We start from the raw sequence: 19,488 nt of genomic DNA, 5'->3' as shown, positions 1-19,488 counted from the left end.
GTTCATAACATTCCATTATAATCCTTTTTATTTCTTTAAGGTCACTCATAATGTGAGGACACAGTTTTAATTGCCTACTTCAAGAGCACAATTTATTTATTTATTTATTTATTTATTTATTTATTTGAGACGGAGTTTCACTCTTGTTGCCCAGGCTGGAGTGCAATGGCACAATCTCGGCTCACTGCAACCTCCGCCTCCCGGGTTCAAGCGATTCTCCTGCCCCAGCCTCCCTAGTAACTGGGATTACAAGCACCTGCCACTACACCCAGCTAATTTTTTGTGTTTTTAGGAGAGACGGGGTTTCACTATGTTGGCCAGGCTGGTCTCAAACTCCTGACCTCAGGCGATCTACCCGCCTTGCCCTCCCAAAGTGCTGGGATTACAGGCGTGAGCCACTGTGCCCAGCCGAGCACAGTGTATTTAAAGTCTCGTACTTTTTTGTCTAAAAAGTCATAGAATAGATCTATTTTAATACAAAAATAATATTTCACATTATTTAACATTAAGCAAAATTGAAGTACCAGGGAGCATTCCCATATTTATCTTGTTTCACCATTCCATCATCCAGCAAGGCCTGGGCCCCCCTGTGTGAGACACATCATGACAAGATAGATTCTCCTCAATCAGGGTTTTCTAGCTCTTTCCAGGACAGCTGATCTGTCCCTAACTCTGCTAAGATCCTGAGTTGAATTACCAGGGCTCCACAATAGACTCACAAACTGGAAAAACAGGACCAAAGAGCTAACAAGTTTCATTGGGTGGATAGAGGAACTCACAAAACATTCATGTGCTCTCATAGGTCAGGGGAGATTATGTTGTTAGTAGGAGTATTTGTGTGGAGTGTATCTATGTCCTATGATGAAGGTGGCAGTGCAGGATCACCTGTAACTGTCATCTCCTTTTACCTCTGGGATAACAACAGCAAAAACTAAGGACCCCAAGTGAAGTATTTTCCTTTGAATAAACACCAGAAAAGACCATTTCTAACAGAGCTACGTTTCAGATGATTGACTAATGCAAGTCTCATTTCTTTCAACTTCAACAAATGAGGTCATAGCCAACATTCAGGTATTCCCTGTAGAAAAAAAAGAAAGAAAGAAAGAACGAAAAGGAAAACCCAACATTAAACTGTGATTTTAGAATAAATTGGTTATCTTTAACCTGGACGGTTAGGTGGCATTCACATAAACCTGGGATAGAAGTGATATTTAATGCATACATTAGCTGTAACATTTCCTTCAAATCCTTAAAATTAAATCAAATTAATCATAAATTAATCACTCAGCTTCAGTTCCTAGCAAAGATAATCATTATTAAGGTGTGTTAAATTCGTCGCAATAAAAATATATTCAATTTCCCTCTTTATATTTTTTAGAAAAACTGTTCTTGAAAACCACCTGCTATTTAGTCATTGACAAGTTTGGATCAGACATCATAAAACTGTGAGTATGCCATGACACCTAACTCTGACTCCATTGCTGGGACATGGGAGGAACAAGAAAACTGGGAGGTGGGAGGCTCTGTGTTCAGCATGATGCGCTTTCTGGACAGGGCTCGAGGTGTTATTCCAGCTCTTAGTAATAGTGGAAAATTGGAACCTAATTTGGATCCTTCGTCACTCTACGCAAAGGCTCCCCTTGAATTACAGTGTGGTAACCTGTACTTGGGTGATTGAACCTTTCTCCTGAGCCCTCTCCGCCTCCCTGGATTCCCAGGCCACATCTTCTCTCCCCACTTAGCTGGTTTCCTGGCTTCTCTCCGCCTCCCTACTCCCAGCCCTTGCTCCTCGCATTATCACGGTCTGCTTTTTCTTTTACTGTTTTTCTTTTTTTCCTTTTTATTTTTTCCTGAGACAGAGTCTTGCTCTGTAGCCCAGGCTGGAGGGCAGTGGTGTGATCTCAGCTCACTGCAACCTCCGCCTCCCGGGTTCAAGCAATTCTCCTGCCTTAGCCTAAGAGGCTGGGATTACGGGCATGCGCCACCACACCGGCTAATTTTTGTATTCTTAGTAGAGATGGGGTTTCACCATGTTGGCCAGGATAGTCTCAAACTCGACCTCATGATCCGCCCACCTTGGCCTCTCAAAGTGCTGGAATTACAGACATGAGCCACCAGGCCCAGCTACTATTTTTCTTTTTTTGAGCTCAGGGCACTGAATCAAATAAGCCCTATTTCTCAGTTCATGGCACTCTCTCATCAATGATCCATACATGGCTGTCTTACACTTTTTATATTCTTATTTAGTTACTTTGAATACTGAAATAAGCTCCCGAACCCACCACCCAAAACAAAGTCTAGGACCTTGACAATAACTTTCTCTGCTCCTATGGTCCCTCCCCTTTATTCTCAGGCTTTTCCCACCCAAGTGAGCATCATCCTAAATTCCATGTTCATCCTTCTTCTGCTTTCTATTAAAAAAATTATGGAGGTTTTTCTATAGTTTTATTATGTATAAAATATACAAATATAAATCATTCATTATCATATAATACATGTTATTATAAACATTTTATAATTTATTATACATAAATTATATGTTTAATTGCTTTCTGGTTTTAACTCTTGTGAACAGTACTCCTAGGAACAGTCTATTTTTTTTTAACTTTAAGTTCTGGGATACATGTGCTGAACATGCAGGTTTGTTACATAGGTATACATGTGCCATGGTGGTTTGCTGCACCCATCAACCCGTCATCTGGGTTTTAAGCCCCACATTCATTAGGTATTTGTCCTAATGGTCTCCCTCCCCTTTCCCCCACCTTCTGACAGGCTCTGGTGTGTGATGTTCCCCTCCCTGTGTCCATGTGTTTGCATTGTTCAACTCCCACTTATGAGTGAGAACATGTAGTGTTTGGTTTTCTGATCTTGTGATAGTTTACTGAGAATGATGGTTTCCAGCTTCATCCGTGTCCCTGCAAAGGACGAGCACTCATCCTTTTTATGGCTTCATAGTATTCCATGGTGTATATGTGCCACATTTTCTTTATGCAGTCTATCATTGATGGGCATTTGAGTTGGTTCCTAGGAACATTCTTACATGATTCCTCTTCAAGGGGCCATTAGCCTTACAGCAGAGATGTTCACAAGACAGCATCCCCCTCTACAACAGGGTAGCCTAGAGTCTACAACATTTTAAAGACAGAAGGAACTTAAAATCATACAGGCAGGGAGGTCATCAGTAATCTGTCATACTGTGCATCTGCCTCTCTTAATAGCGATCTCGCTCTGTTGTGGCAAACAATTTTTCATAACCCCTGGGCTGTGTTTGGAAGGTAGGGACCCTTTATTCTTAGCTAGTGCCACTATTATTGCCACTGCCTCCTAACAGGACTCCAGGCCTACAAACTTGCCCATTGCCCTGCGATTTCATAATCTACATTATAGCTAGACTAGTATGTTTTAATGCAAACCTAACTATGGTACTCCCTTAACGTAAAATTATTCGAAGTCTTCACATCCTCTGGAGGACTCCTAGCCCCATACACAAGGCTCATCAGGAACTGGTTTCTGAGGGCATTTCCAGACTCACCCCTTGCCACTCCATAGCACACTACACTCCAAACCACTTGTAGTCTCCCCACACACCAGGAGGTTTCTGCCTCAGGATCTTTGTATGAGATGTTCACTCAGTTTGGCACATCCAAAACCTCTACCCCCTACCTCTACCCCAAACAAATCTTATGAACCCACTCCTATACACACAGGCAAACAGGCACACACACACACACACACAAACATGTGCACACACACAGACATGCACACACGCACACACTCACACACACATGAGCACATGCACACTCATACAGACATGTACATTCATGAGCATGCACGCATTTTCCTAATACCCTGTGCAAGCCCGTAGCATGGCATTTACCACAGCTGTTTGTAACTGAATTATCCATTTACTTTTCTAAGTTGCTATCGAGATGGAAAACAGTTTGAGGGCTAGGACTACATTTTATTCATCTTTGCATCTATCTGCAGGTACTTAGCAAAATACTGACTATATGTTTATGAAAGTAAAAAAGAAAGTAAGAAAAAGAGGTAGGAAGAGTTGGGGGGAAAAGGAGAGAGCTTTGTATCTCCAGGCCCAGGTGCAATACTTAAGCATGGAAAGTCTTCAATAAGTGTTTGTTGAATTAATAATTTTTTTTAAAAAAAGTATGATTACAGATGAGCCATGACTAGATTGCTGTGAAGAAAGCTTTTTAAAAGTATGAAAACAGAAAAAAAAAAAACCCTTTTCATCTATTTGATGAATCTATTTATACACCTAGTAGGAGCCTAGATCAGGGAACCAGATCAGCAAGCTGAAAAGTCCCAGAACTCAAAGGGGGCAATACATGCAAATGTCCAAAAGGGGGTGCCAGAGAGCAGCTCCCAACAGCAGTGTGCTGGGAGTTACCGAGAAGTGGCCTGGGTAATTCAGACACAACTTGCTCTTCTGTACCTGGCTATAGAGTGGTGAGTGTGAGAACCAGTGAAGCACAAGGATCAGAGAAAGGACAGACACAATACTCATCACTGCAGATGCAAACTGTACAGCATGTGAACTGTACAAGAGACAAGCGGGCATAGGTATGGAGAAAGAATGGGACCAGCGGGCCGGGCGCGGTGGCTCACGCCTGTAATCTCAGCACTTTGGGAGGCCAAGGCGGGCGGATCACGAGGTCAGGAGATCGAGAGCATCCTGGCCAACATGGTGAAACCCTGTCTCTACTAAAATACAAAACAAATTAGCCGGGTGTGGTGGCGCGCGCCTGTAGTCCCAGCTACTCGGGAGCTTGAGGCAGGGGAATCGCTTGAGCCCTGGAGACCGAGGTTGCAGTGAGCTGAGATGACACCACTGCACTCCAGCCCGAATCACATTTTTCTTTCTAATAAAGAGACTAATTCTCGCTAGCATGAGGTGGGCCACTTTTGAAGAACCACAGATGTAATAAATGAATAAATAACAGATGTCTGATCCCACCTTCGTGATTCTGTCCACCATGTGTTTTGTTTGTCCATAATTTCCTATGTGTATTAGTTGTGAGCTGATAGAAATGTTTCCTCATTGGGCATGTTCTTCATACAGCTTTTTTTAAGCCATCAGACACGGCTCGAGATTGATGGAGACCCTGAAAATGACAACCTCATGATTTAGTTTTACTTGAATATCAGTCTTCCAATATTAAATGTATTTTCTAACCCAAAGGGCATCCTTCCTTATTATTTCACACCACTCGGTTCTCAATAATTCATGGACTAATTATGCAGCAATTACATTTCCTTCCTACAGGCAGAGCCACAAGATGTTAAAAAAAAAAAAAAAAAAAGGATACCTGAGAACTCAGGGGTTCCCCTAAGAACCTGAGTCATGCAGGGAGGAGCTACTTCAGGGGGCAGCTCAATCCCAGCCAGTGACACAGCTGGGTCCCCTCTGTGTGTCCCAGACCGCCATTGCTCTCTCCATTCTTGTAGCAAGCCTGACTCTGGTCTCTGTCTGGCTGTGTTGCTTTCTGGTATCTATTTATGCTTCTCTCTAAATCACAAATTCTTATGTCCAAAACCCAGGAGCTCTCTGAGATCAGGACAGGCATAAACTACTAACAGTTTTAAGAAAAAAATGCAAAACAGAATTGATAACAATTATGGTATACCTTAGATGTAATTAATGGCTTTGGGAGAGGCATTAAAAATACAGGGCAGAGCCACTGCACTCTGTGACTCATGCCTGTAATCCCAGCACTTTGGGAGGCTGAGGCGGGTGGATCACTTGAGGTCAGGAGTTTGAGACCAACCTAACCAACATGGTGAAACCCCGTCTTTACTAAAACTATAAAAATTAGCCAGCCATGGTGGTGAGTGCCTGTAATCTCAGCTACTCGGGAGGCTGAGGCAGAAGAATCACTTGAACCCAGGAGGTGGAGGTTGCAATGAGCCAAAATCATGCCACTGCACTCCAGCCTGGGCAACAGAGAAAGACTCCATTTAAATTAAAAAAAAAAGGTGGGGGGGGGAATATAATTCTGTTATTCACAAGATAATTACAAGATTTATAGAAATAATTAAATTCTAGTACACTATAAAGGATGTGACCTAGAAACAAGATAAAAGTATTAAGTTATATGAAGAAGATCTTCCAGTTCTGCTGGGGGATCTCTGTGACTACAATTTGTATATAAAACCTCCTTTGAAAGTAATGTCACAGGTCTAAATATGAGCACTTTCAAGTGAAAAAGCCCCTATTCCCCTAACCCTGCCACAGGCTCTGTTACTCTGCCATCTGGTCATCCTTGCTCCTCTTTAGATTTATGATGATAATGATGGTCATCATCATCGACTGTAATTCTACCATGATTCTAATTCAAGCAGTCAATTAGCTGGCTATGCCAAAGTGTTGAAGCCCTGCCCTTCCTGCATGCTGCACTCTGTACACTTCTATAGCTGTAAAGGTAGTAAAAGGAAGTAAATGAAAATGTGATAGGTTCAACATTATGAAGTTTGAAAGTCACCACTCTGTTCTAACAGCAGGTTAAAAAGCTGAACAAACTGAAAAACCAACAATACTTCATAGATCTTTAAGAGAAGTAAGATCAGGGCTGGGTGTGGTGGCTCACGCCTGTAATCCCAACACTTTGGGAGGCCAAGGCAGGTGGATCACTTGAGTCCAGGAGTTTAAGACCACTTTGGCCAACATAGTGAAACCCCGTCTCTACTAGAAATACAAAAATTAGCCGGGGGTGGTGGTGCACCTCTCTAATCCCAGCTACTCTAGAACCTGAGGCATTAGAATCGCTTGAACCCAGGAGGCAAAGGTTGCAGTGAGCTGAGATAGCGCCATTGCACTACAGCCTGGGTGACAGGGGGAGACTCTGCCTCCAAGAAATCAAACAAACAACAAAAGAAGTAAGATTATTGGGCAAGCAGCTGCCTCCAAAAGTGGGGAGAAACAGATGGATACAGAGAATCACAACTTTCCAGGGCAAAAATTGCCACAGGAGCCAGCATTAAAGAAAGATAATCTGTACTGTAATAGACAAATTGCTGGAGCTAGACGTAGACAAGACTGTGTTAAAAATTCCAGGGGAACCAAGTCATAGGGGTGTGCCCACTCACTCTTTTGTTTTACCTCCAAGAGTTCAACTAATTTCTCATAGTAGTTATTAGAGACACACACACACACACACAAACCTCTCATGTTTCTGATGGTAGGAGTGAGGGAGCAGGGGAGAAATGAAAAAGAGTAGAAAACAAAAATAAAAACAAAGAACAAGGGTAACAAATAAAAAACAGTAACAAATATGGTAGGTATTAACTATATCAATAATCATTTTGACTGTCAATGGTTTAAATGCACCAACTAAGAAACAGAAATTGTCAGAGTGGGTCAAAAAATTAGACTCAATTATATGCTGTCTAACAAGAAACTCACTTTAAATATAAAGATAAATATAGATTAAAAGGAGATAGAGAAAGCTATACCATGCTAGCATTAATCAAAAGAAAGAGTAGCCATATTAATTTGAAACAGAACATACTTCAAAGTGAGGAAAGTTATCAGGGATAAAGGGATAAAAGTTACATAATGATAAAGTGGTCAGTTCTCCAATAAGACAAAAATTCTTAATATGTATGCACCAAAAACAGAGCATCAAAATATGGGAGGCAAAAACTGATGGAACTGCAAGGATAAATAGATGAATCTATTATTGTAGTTGGAGACTTCAACATCCCTCTATCAGAAACGGACAGATCCAGCCAACAGAAAATCAGTAAAGACATATAGTAATATCTTCCCTTATCTGTGAGAAATATGTTCCAAGACCACCAGTGGATGCCTGAAACCATGGATAAAAGTTACCAAATCCTATATATACTATGTTTTTTCCTATACACCCATATCTATGACAAAGTTTAATTTATAAATTAGGCACAGTACCCTTGTGCCTTGGGGCTGTTATCAAGTAAAATAAGGGTTACTTGAACATAAGCACTGTGAGATGGTGACAATCAATCCGATAACTGAGAAGGCTACTGAGTGACTGACAAGTAGACAGTGTATACAGCATGGGTATGCTGAACAAAGGAACAATTTACATCCCAGGTGAGATGGCATGGGATGGTGCAAGATTTCATCACACTACTGAAAACAGCATGCAATTTAAAATTTATGAGTTGTTTCTTTCTGGAGTTTTTCATTTAATACTTTTGGACTACAGTTGACCACAAATAACTGAAACCATGGAAATTAAAACTTCAGATAAGGGGGGACTACTGTAGTTGAACTCAACAACACTATCAATCAACCAGATATAACTGACGTTTAAGGACTGTTTTATCCAACAACAGCAGAATACACATTCTTCTCAAGTTCACATAAAACATTCACCAAGATACATTACATTCTGAGACATAAAACACATTTTAATTTAAAAGAATAGAAATTATATAATGTCTGCTGTCAGATAACATTGGTATTAAACTAGAAATCAATAAAAGAAAGAGAACTAGAAATCACAAAATACATGGAGATTAAACACTTCTAAATAACATATGAACCTAAGAAGAAATCTCAAAAGAAATTTTAAGGTATTTTGAACTAAATAAAATTGAAAATAAAACTTATCAAAATTCATGTGATGAAGTGAAAGCAGTGCTTAAACAGAAATTTGTAGCATTGAATGACTATATTAGAAAAACATAAAAACCTAAAATGAGTCATCTAAGCTTCTACCTTAAGAAACTAGAAAATGAAGAGCAAAGTAAATCCAAAGTAAACACAAGATAAATAATAAAAGTCTGAGCAGAAAACAAGGAAATTGACCATAGGAAATCAATAGAAATTTAATATAGAAATAGAAAATTAATAGAAAATTAAACCAAAAGCTAGGTTTTTTGAAAATATCAGTAAAATTGATAAGCCTCTAGCCAGCATAACTAAGGAAAAGAGGGATAACACAAACTACTGATATCAGAACTGAAAGAGAAGACATCACTACAAATCCCACAGATATTAAAAAGATAATCAAGAAATATTATGAATAATTCTATGCCCACAAATTTGATAATCTAGAGGAAATGGGCCAATTCCTTGAAAGACACAAACTGCCAAAACACACAAGAAGAAATAGACAATCTGAATAGGCCTATATCTATTAAAGAAATTGGATCAATATTTAATAATCTACCAAAACAAAAAACACGAAGCCCTGATAGATTCACTGGTAGATTCTACCAAATATTTGGGAAAGAAGGTATACCAAGTCTCTATAATCTATTTCAGAAGACAGAAGCTAAGAGAATACTTCCTAACTCATTCTATGAGGTCAGCATCATCCTAATACCAAAACCAGACAAAGACATTACAAGAAAAGAAAACTACAGACCAACATCTCTCATGAATATAGATTAGAAAATCCTCAGCAAAATATTAGCAAATCAAATAAAAAATGTATAAAAAGAATTATACGCTACAACTAGTGAGATTTATCCTAAATATACAAGACTGGTTCAACATTCAAAAATCAAATATTGTAATCCATCGTATCAACAGGCTCAAAAAGAAAAATCTCATGATTATATTAATAGACACAGAAAAAGCATTTAACAAAATCCAATACTCATTTGTGATTTAAAAAAAACTCTCAGTAAACTAGAAATAACTAGAGAGAAACTTTCTCAACTGGATAAAGAATATCTACAAAAAGACTACAATGAACATCATACTTCACGCTGAGAACTAGAAGCTTTCCCACTAATACGAGGAACAAGGCAAGGATGCTTCTCTCACCACTCTTTTCAACATTGTACTGAAAGTCCTAGCTAATGCAATAAGAGGGAGAGGAAATAAAAAGTCTACTGGTTGAGAAGAAAGAAATAAAACTAACTTTGTTCTCAGGTGACATGATTGTCTATGTGGAAAATCCAAAAGAATCGGCAAAAAAAAAAAAAAAAAAAATTCTAGAACTAATAAGCAATTATAGCAAGGTTGCAGGACACAAAGTTAATATACAAAGTGAACCACTTTCCTATATATCAACAATGAACAAGTGGAATTTGAAATCAAACACAGGATACCATTTACATTATCACCTCTAGAAATAAAATACTTATGTGTAAATCTAACAAAATATGTGCAAGATCTATATGAGGAAAACTACAACACTTTATTGAAATAAATTAAATAACTAGATAAATGAAAAGATATTCCATGTTCATGAATAGAGGGAATCAATATTGTCAAGATGTCACTTCTTCCCAATTGGATCTGTAGTGATATTGTTTGGATGTTTGTCCCCTCCATATCTCATGTTGAAATGTGACTTCTCATGCTGGAGGTAGGGCCTAGTAAGAGGTATTAGATAATGGGGGCAGATTCCTCATGAAGGGTTTAGTGTCATCCCCTTGGTAATGAGCGACTTCCTGCTCTGAGTTCACGTGAGATTTGTTTGTTGAAAAGAGTGTGGTACTTTCCCCCTCACTCTCTCACTCCTGCTGTCTTCATTCTTCGTGTGATACTTCCCACTCACCCTTTTCCTTCCACCATGATTGAAAGCTTCCTGAGGCCTCACTCAAAGGAGATGCTGGAGCCATGCTTGTACAGCCTGCAGAACAGTGAGCCAAGTAAACCTCTTTTCTTTATAAATTGCCCAGCCTCAAGTATTTTTTATGGCAATGCAAAACAGCCTAACACATGTAGATTCAATGCAATATCAATCTGAATCCCAGCAAATTATTTTATAGATATTGACACATTGATTCTAAAATTTATATGGAGAGGCAAAAGATCAAGAATGGTCGACACAATATTGAAGGAGAAGAACAAAGCTGGAGGACTGATACTACTTGAAATCAGGCTTACTACAAAGCTACAGTAATCAAGACAGCAGGGTATTGGTGAAAGGACAGACAAATAATCAATGGAACGGAATAGAGAGCCCAGAAATAGACCCACATAAATACAGTAAACTGACCTTTGACAAAGGAGCAAAGGTAATATGATTTTAAAAAAGATGGTCATTTCAACAGATGGTGTTGGAACAAATGGACATCTACATGCAAAAAAATGAATCCAGACACAGACCTTACATCCTTCACAAAAATGAACTCAAAATGGATCACAGACATAAATTTAAAAAACAAAACTACAGAACTCCTAAAAGTGTAGGAGAAAATCTAGTTGACCTTGGGTTTTGTGATAACTTTTTACATAGTACAAATAAATAGACTCAGAGAAACTATTTGCAAAGTATATATTTAATAAAGATCTGTTATCCAAAATAGACACATAAAAAAACTCTTAAAACTCAACGACAAACAACCCAGTTTTAAAAAAATGAACCTAAAACTAACGATCTTAAATGACACCTCACTTAAAAAGACATACAGATAACAAATAAACTTATGAAAAGAAGCTCAACATTATATGTTGTTAGAGGACTGCAAATTAAAACAATGAGATACCACTGTTCATAGAATGGCTAAAATTTAAAAAAACTGAAAAAAAAGTATAGTTTCTTATGAAACAAAATATAGTCTCACCATACAAGCCAGGATTCATACCGCTGGGTATTTACCCAATTGAACTGAAAACTTATGTCCACACAAAAACTTGCACAAGAATAGTAGCATTATTCATAATCATCAAAGACTGGAAGCAGCCACAATGTCCAATCATATAAACAAATTGTGGTACAGCCACGCAATGAAATATTGTTCAGCAATAAAAGGAAATGAGCTCTCAAGTCATAAAAAGACATGGAGTAAACTTAAATGTGTGTTATTAAGTGAGAAAAAACAATCTGAAAAGGCTACATGCAGTATGATTCCAACTATATGACATCCTGGAAAAGGCAAAACTATGGAGACTACAAAGATATCCATGGTTACCAGGGGTTAGGATGGAGAGAGAGACAAATAGGCATAACACAGAGCATTTTTAGGGCAGTGGTAATCTAATCTGTATGATACTATAATGGTGAATACAAGTCATTATGCATTTGTCCAAACCCATAGAGTATACAACACCAAGAGTGAACCTTAAGGTGAACTAAACACTTTGGACGATGATAATGTGTCAATGCGGGTTTATCAATTTTAAGAAATTACTGGTGGCAGATAATGATAATAGGGGAGCCTGTGCATGTGTGGGGGCAGGAGGTCAATGGGACATCTCTGTATTTTCCTCTCAATTTCACTGTAAACCTAAAACTGCTCAAAAGAAAAAGTCTTTTTAAAAATGAAAAATGTGACTCTCTTGGCTTTATTTGCTGCTCTAGGAAAGAGAAAAGGTGGGAATTGTTCCTATGAGTTTGCAGACTGCTTAAAGATTCAGCAAATGAGGCGTAGTTTAGGCCTTCTGTCCCAAGGCTGAGCAAGAGTACACATGCCATACTGCCACTTCTTATGCATCTTGCACATTCTAGTGGTTTTAAATTTGTGTGGATTTATGGGGTTCAGCATTTTCTCTCTTTATCCAAAGGACTACTTGTCACTTTATGTCTTTTTGATGATAAATCATCTTAGAGGACCTAGAGGGACACCACATGTCCAGTTCCCCTCTTCTACTCTCCAGCTCAGAGATGGCCAGCCTCACTCTCTGAGTGGTCCACATCTCCACTCTCACATTCAAGTTGCCTTACTTGAAGTTGTGCCCTATTAGGGAGGAAAAAGAGAATGGGTCTTGTATATCACATGATGAGTTGGCTCTGCTTGTCCTGGATTGCCACAGATGGGATACTAGCCTTAGGTTAAAAACAAAGATTAACCAGAGCCCTATTTATCAGTCTCGAGTCCACTAACTACCAGACCCCCATAAAGACAGCAGTCATCAGCTAAATAAATGAACAATTAAGTTGAGAACAGATGTGTGAAAACAGCCACCCTCTCGATTTACTGACCCCTGGTAGACATTAGTTTGGTAATGGACTTTATCTGCAACAAGCAGCCTGCTTCACTGCTTAAAAGGGATGGCGTCTTTGATACTTTTAGTTGCAGTCTTACCCCCTGACTTCCCTTGAAGGGACCTGGGGCTAAGCAGGTGACTTTCACGATGAACGCTGCATTTCCCTCTTAACTCAGGTGCTCACAAAAGGGTGATAAACCATCTTGCCAGCCACACCTGTAGCTGCATTCAGCTGGAATTAAATTTGGGTGGCCATGGTCCCAGCCTGTTTTCACATATTGGTTATCCTCAAAATATTTGGAGATTTCCAAGGTGGCCCCCCTTTCTGTGACGGGCTTCATTAAGATACATTTTCATTAACACAGGGTAGTTCTTTCTACTGGAAGGTGCGCAGTAGAAATAAATGCTCAAGGCTCCTCCCAGTGTTTGGAGGTGTAGCGGTCCCAAGATAATATTTTTAGAGATTTTTAAGGATATTTTGATGTTTAGCAACCATTACAACTGCTGCTTACTCACAAAGTGAAAATCAAGAGTGTTTTTCTGTTTTGTTTTCTTTGCTTTTTATCATTCTAAATTCCATTTGTTATTCTGCATGCCCAGGTGTAAAATTCCTTTGGTGGAGCAGACCAAACCCAATTGAGTCTGTGAAATGGGCATCAGGGAAAGAAAGCAGAGAGGAGAGTGAAGGGAGCAAGCCAATTCAGTGACTCACATTCAGGCCAGGGATTAAAAGGGGCCATGCACTCCAATTCTAACCCAGGAGTGCTCAAGGGTTGGCCCATGTGTGAGCTGTTAACTGCTTTCAATCACAAGATAAAAGGGAAAGAGGAGGAGGCGGAGGAGGCTCGGGGAGAGAAGAGAGGTGTTAGTCATTGCAGTGATTGTAGAGGTAGTTGTTATAATAGTTGGGTGGGGAGAGGTTGGAGTGGATTTATTATAAGAACCTAGGGCACACAGATCAGGGGACTAAAGGTCAGGAAAATACCCAGGCCTCTGAAAGAGACTGAAAATAGGACAGTAAACCAAAGGAACCCAGGGAGTGTGCTCTCTTCCAGCTTCCTCACTGCACGTCCTCTGGGTTCTGCCCTCAGAACCCATCCTGCAGACTGGCTTTCCAGATACTCAGTCCACCTGGCAGGAAATTACGACAGCACCATCCCAGCTCACTCGAGCTTCTCTTATTCTGAGAGTAGCCCAGGGTGAAGCCGAACATTTTTAACACCAATTCCAAATGTTTGAAAGAATCAGATTGGTCCTTCTTGAAACAGTAGTTTAATGAGAGCTAATCAACTGGCTGGGAGCTATGGCATATAAACACAGTTACCAGAAGCCCACGCCAACGGGCAAAGGAAAACAGTGAAGTGGTCATGTGAGCTGGGAAGAAACCCAAAGAAAGTCTCTTCTAGACTCCATCACTGTCCCTCCGCAGAATACAAAGGTTGGTCTCTGGGTATTACCAACCTGTGTTGCTGGATTTGTTTGTTTTTGTTGTCTTGGTTTGACTTGTGGTTTGAATCAATAATTTGCTTCAAAATGTAATAAGAGTTTATACTTATAGAAGTATATAAGTAGAGTTTATACTTATAGAAGTATATAAGTAGAGTTTATACTTATAGAAGTATATAAGTAGAGTTTATACTTACAGAAGTATATAAGTAGAGTTTTTACTTATAGAAGAGTTTATACATTTGCTTCAAAATGTAATAAGAGTTTATACTTGTTCATGTCATTCCAAAAATTATACTCATTTTTCTTGGTAAGAAGAGTTTTGGGAGTGGGAAAGAAAAAACGAACATGGAATCAGATACGTTGAATCTAGATGTAAACTAAATGTTTTAAAAGAACTGTCCTTATACCATCCCCAGGGAAACAAACAAGTCAGTTACATTGTACTTTCTTCCATAAGAATAAGAAATATGCCCAGCCTGGTGCAGTGGCTCATGCCTATAATCCCAGCACTTTGGGAGGCCGAGGTGGGCGTATCATCTGAGGTCAAGAGTTCGAGACCAGCCTGACCAACACAGTGAAACCCTATCTCTACTAAAAAATATAAAACTTAGCCAAGCATGGTGGTGGGTGCCTATAATCCCAGCTGCTGGGGAGGCTGAGGCAGAAGAATCACTTGAACCCAGGGGGCGGAGGTTGCAGTTAGCCGAGATTATTCCACTGCACTCCAGCCTGGGCGACAGAGCAAGACTCTGTGTCAAAAAAACAAAAACAAACAAACAAAAAACTCTGTTCCCGAATAATTGGGGAGACTGATTTGAGTAATAATAATGTCAAGCACGTCCGTGTGAAGAGACCACCAAACAGGCTTTGCGTGAGCAATAAAGCTGTTTATTCACTTGGGTGCAAGTGGGCTGAGTCCGAAAAGACAGTCAGCGAAGGGAGATGGGGAAGCGGTTGCTTTATAGGAGTTGGGTAGGTAATGGAAAATTACAATAAGAGGTAGTTATTTATTGTTAGCCGAGGAGAGGGTTGCAAGGTACATGGTGGAGAGATCATAAGACTTATTGTCCAGAAGAAGAATGTCACAAAGTCAAATGATCAACTAAGATAGGGCAGGGACAAGTCACGATAGTAAAATATTGTAATTTTACTCAGTTAAGGCAGGAACTGGCTGTTTTACTTCTTTGTAGTTTTTCTTTGGCTGCTCCAGACTTCTTGGCTCCTGCAGGCCATCTAGATGGATACGTGCAGGTCACAGGGGTTATAATGGCCGAGCTTCGGCTCAGAGGCCTGACAAAACTCTGACCTCCCGCAGGAAAAAAAAAAAGAAAAAGAAAAAAGAAATATGTTTATAAGGGAATAGAATAGATTGTTTGGATTGTGCCTAAGAAAGTAAGGTTAGGTGTTTAAGGCTATATCGTAAATGATTTTTCACTATAAGGTTACCATGTTTCAAAGGCCCAAACTTCAAAATATTGTTTCCATCAAATTACATCCCTGCCCACTTTTTCTTTCCCAATTTTATGTGTGGCTTTGCCTGAAAAGAATCCCAGCACTCGCGTGAGAGGCTGACTGGCAGCTCAGTGCTGTGCATGCCCCATCCTCGCCTTTAGGACCTCATTCTAAATGCAGGAGAGAGCAACGTGGCAGGAAATCATTACCATCCAGCAGCTCCCCAGGATCGGGGTCAAAGGCCACTCTGCAAGGAGTTGAGGGTATTAGAATCCATTCTGGGGATTTACCTTTCTTTGCAGTAGCTTCTATTTCCTAATGCCTAAGAGATCTGAATAGCCTTTGTTTTGCACCATTTCCCTCCAGGCTTAGCGCAGATATGAATGCTGATGTGGTATGTCACACTCTGGAGTTTTGTAAACAGAACACTGGCCAACCATTGTGTCATCTCTACCCTCTTCCCAAGGTGAGTGTGTAATCACTCTGAACATCTGTTTCCAGGGACATGCAAGGCCTTTGGAAATGTTAGAAAGGGAGGCTTAGCTTTTACTCGCTCAGTGTTTTGGGGACAGGGAGAGGCAAGATGACATTTTCAATTACCCCGCAAGAAATAATATTCCTGCATTTTGGCCTAGATCCCTACTCCCATGCTAGAAAGAATGTCTTTGCTGTTCAGCCATTGTGGACTGTAATTTTGAGCTGGCCTGCCGGTAGATAGGAAATCTGATCAAAGAGACGCAGAGGTTTAAATCCCTATCACTTAAAAATCAAGCAAGTCACTCTCATAGAGTGACCAACTCATGCCAGTTTGCCCGGGACTTTCCTGCCATGAGCACTGAAAGCCCCACATCTTGGGAAATCCTGGGCAGTTGGTCACCCTACGCTGAGCTTTATTGCTCTTACTCATAAAATGGGTTATGATAAACTACCTCCCACAGTGGCTTATTGTGGGAAGTTGGTGAGCTAATATGTAAAAAATGCTTAGCACAATAATTGATACAGTTTTTAAAGTGTTAACAAAAAGGATTGCTAAATGATCATTATTGATAACATTATTATTCAGTGATAGCTGTTCAGAGGACCCTGTGTGCATTATATCATTTTGTGTAGCTTTTAATTAGATTGCGGAGAGGAGGCTGCAAATGTTGACACAATTCCCTCCCCACACTCTGGATGAGAGGATAATATTGAATCCAGTTAGGCCACAGAATATTAATTTTCAGGAGCTGCCTGTGAAAAAAAATTCTTTGCCTTCTTTCTTGAATTGTAGTTTTTCTGGATATAACACAATAGGTTTCTATTTTAATTGTAATTTCCTTTTTATTTATGTTAAAATGAAGTTCATTTTAGTGCTTTGTGGCCTAACCAATGACCATGATTTTGCTGATGGACAGTATTAAATACATAAGCCTGTCTCCTTGAGCAGGAAGTAAGAGATGCAACTACCTGAGGAACGTGTATATTTCAAGCTTCCTCTGTCACTGACTAAGTGCCAATTAAATTTCCCCTAATTCCACCTGAGAAGCTGCAGCCTCCACTGGTACCTAGAAGAGTTAGTTAACTTTAATTAAAAAAAAAAAACTTTTCATGTGTTCAAATAGCATGTGACTATTGTATCATAATATCATAATATTTTCTGTTTGATATTGCAAGGAAGAAATGGGTCTCTGTGTAGAAATGCAAGTGACACAGGTTTTGTGATTTCCTTAAATAATAATGTCATGTATACATTACACCCACAGCTACACATAGTCTCAAAAAGTTCAACTTTAAATTGTCCCATTTAAAATGGCATTCTTTATTTTTATACTCTCTAGAGTTTACTTCTGAAATTTCATGTCCTTGTCTTCCTACCCTGACCCCCTTCTCAATTCCTAACTCTGTAAAATTTCGACTGCCTCTTTGGCTGCAAGGGAATTGGAGGATTTCATGTGGGAACCGCCACCTTCTACCCCAGCTAGCATTCAGTGCTGCTGGGCAGCCTGTGACGGCTCCCTGGACAGCCCCCTTCACTTTCCTCTGACAGCTGTTCTAGGCCTTCACCCTCTGCCTCGGGTGCCCCTCTCCAGCCTCTATCTCTGCAGATGACCCAGAAAAGAGGGACAATGGGTGTACATGTGGACAGCTTCACTCTCCTCTGCCTCTGAGCTTCCCCTGAATAGTAGTAACTGACATTGATTGGGCACTCGCTTTGGGCCCAGTGCTGGTGTAGAGGCTCACACTTGATCTTGTTTTGTTCCCAAGCAGGCCTAGGTTGGAGGTGTCATTTCGACTCCTTTTTACAGTGGAGGAAACTGAGGGTTAGAGAAGTTATGTGACTTCCTGAAAGTCACTTCCCGAGGAAAGAACAGAACTGGGTTCACACCCTGGTTGTTCTACTCAGAGATCGGTTGAGCTCTAACGTGGTGTCAATGTTTCAGAAACTCCCCTGGGGTGTCTTCTTACAACAGTCAGCTGAAATCCTACCACCAGAAACAACTGATGTCGAAATGTGTGTTTCCTTTTAACTTTTCAAATATATTATATTGTATTGAGAATTTATTTGAGAGTTATGATAATGCATATACAATTTTATACCCTACTTTGTTCCCTTAGCATTACATTTTGAGCATCTATTTTTCAGTGGTATATAGCAGACCTTTTTATCATTTTGCAAATCACTCCTACGTAGCACGTATGAATGCTCAGGTGGAATTACCTACCTGTTAGGGACAAACTGCCCCAAAAAAGCTTCTTGGTACTGCCAACACACCCCCCCCAAACCTCTTTGTGCCACCCCTCCCCTTCCCCCAAGCCTTTTTACATTTTGAAGCCCTTATCTAGGTGCCGTGGTGAAGTCAGCAGACTTTACCTATCAGGCCTTGCAGCAATAAAGCAAACCCCAATTACAAACCATCCAGATGGCACAGGGGAAGGTCGCACAAAAAAAAGTCATAAAAAACGTAAACAAACTTTACTTACATCCTTCGGTACATAAACGTCACAAGGTGATATGTGGCAGAGTTAACCAACATACAACCCCAGGGTCTCTCTCCCCCATATAAACCCCTCATTTTGTAAGCTCAAGACTGCCTCCTCTGTCTGTAGTAGAGCAGCTGGCAAGTTAAATAAAGGCTTGCCTAAACTTGGGTCTCTCTCTCTCGTCCTTTCTCTCAGCTGACCTAACATTACCTACTAAGGGCGGGTGAAGACACAAATGCAGACGTAGATAATGTTCAGCCTCCAGAAGGAATTCTCATGACTCTCCTAGTCAATAGTCCCCAGAGTAGCCACTATTCCGAAGTCTATCGCCACCGGCTAGTTCATTTTTAGGAAACTTTATCCTTGAATGTCGTATCAAAGTCCTCGCGCGGTATATGCTCCTTTGTGTCTGGCTTCTTCCACCTGTGAGTTTCATCCCATGTTGGGTGAACAGCATCATTTCATGTAGAATTCCCCCAATCATCTTTTGATGTAGCTCCTGCACTACTGTCCCAGTGAGTCCAACCAAATCTGCTCTTTCCTTCTTTCTAATACATTTTTTTCCACATTGATGCCACAAATGCCTTGCTGTAGGAAAAATATGACCTTCCCACCCCAGCCCAACCCTTTGCCTGGAAAGCAATTTCTCACTCTGTCCTTCCACTTGGTGGATTATTCCTCCCCATCGTTCATGGCTCAGCTTACATGTCACTTCTTCAGGGAGGCGGGCCCTA

The 19,488-nt window shown here is 40.2% G+C and overlaps 1 protein-coding gene across 6 annotated transcripts in view; it reads left to right on the top strand.

Annotated features, from left to right (window-relative positions):
• AOAH (acyloxyacyl hydrolase) overlaps positions 1-19,488 on the top strand; it is a 225,827-nt gene that overhangs the window by 49,547 nt on the left and 156,792 nt on the right. For 5 of the 6 annotated variants that reach the window (XM_003318258.6, XM_003318259.6, XM_519044.8 and 2 more), the window contains 2 exons: positions 1,379-1,445; positions 16,160-16,259. In XM_003318258.6, coding sequence (XP_003318306.3) covers positions 1,379-1,445; positions 16,160-16,259 — 167 coding nt within the window. Of the gene's footprint in view, positions 1-1,378; positions 1,446-16,159; positions 16,260-19,488 lie in introns of those variants that run through there. The other variant, XM_054655550.2, reaches the window with a different exon arrangement.

Source organism: Pan troglodytes, chromosome 6, assembly GCF_028858775.2.
Source record: "Pan troglodytes isolate AG18354 chromosome 6, NHGRI_mPanTro3-v2.0_pri, whole genome shotgun sequence".
In the NCBI taxonomy this organism is placed as follows: Eukaryota; Metazoa; Chordata; class Mammalia; order Primates; family Hominidae; genus Pan; species Pan troglodytes.
This window is presented reverse-complemented; position numbering and strand designations above follow the sequence as displayed.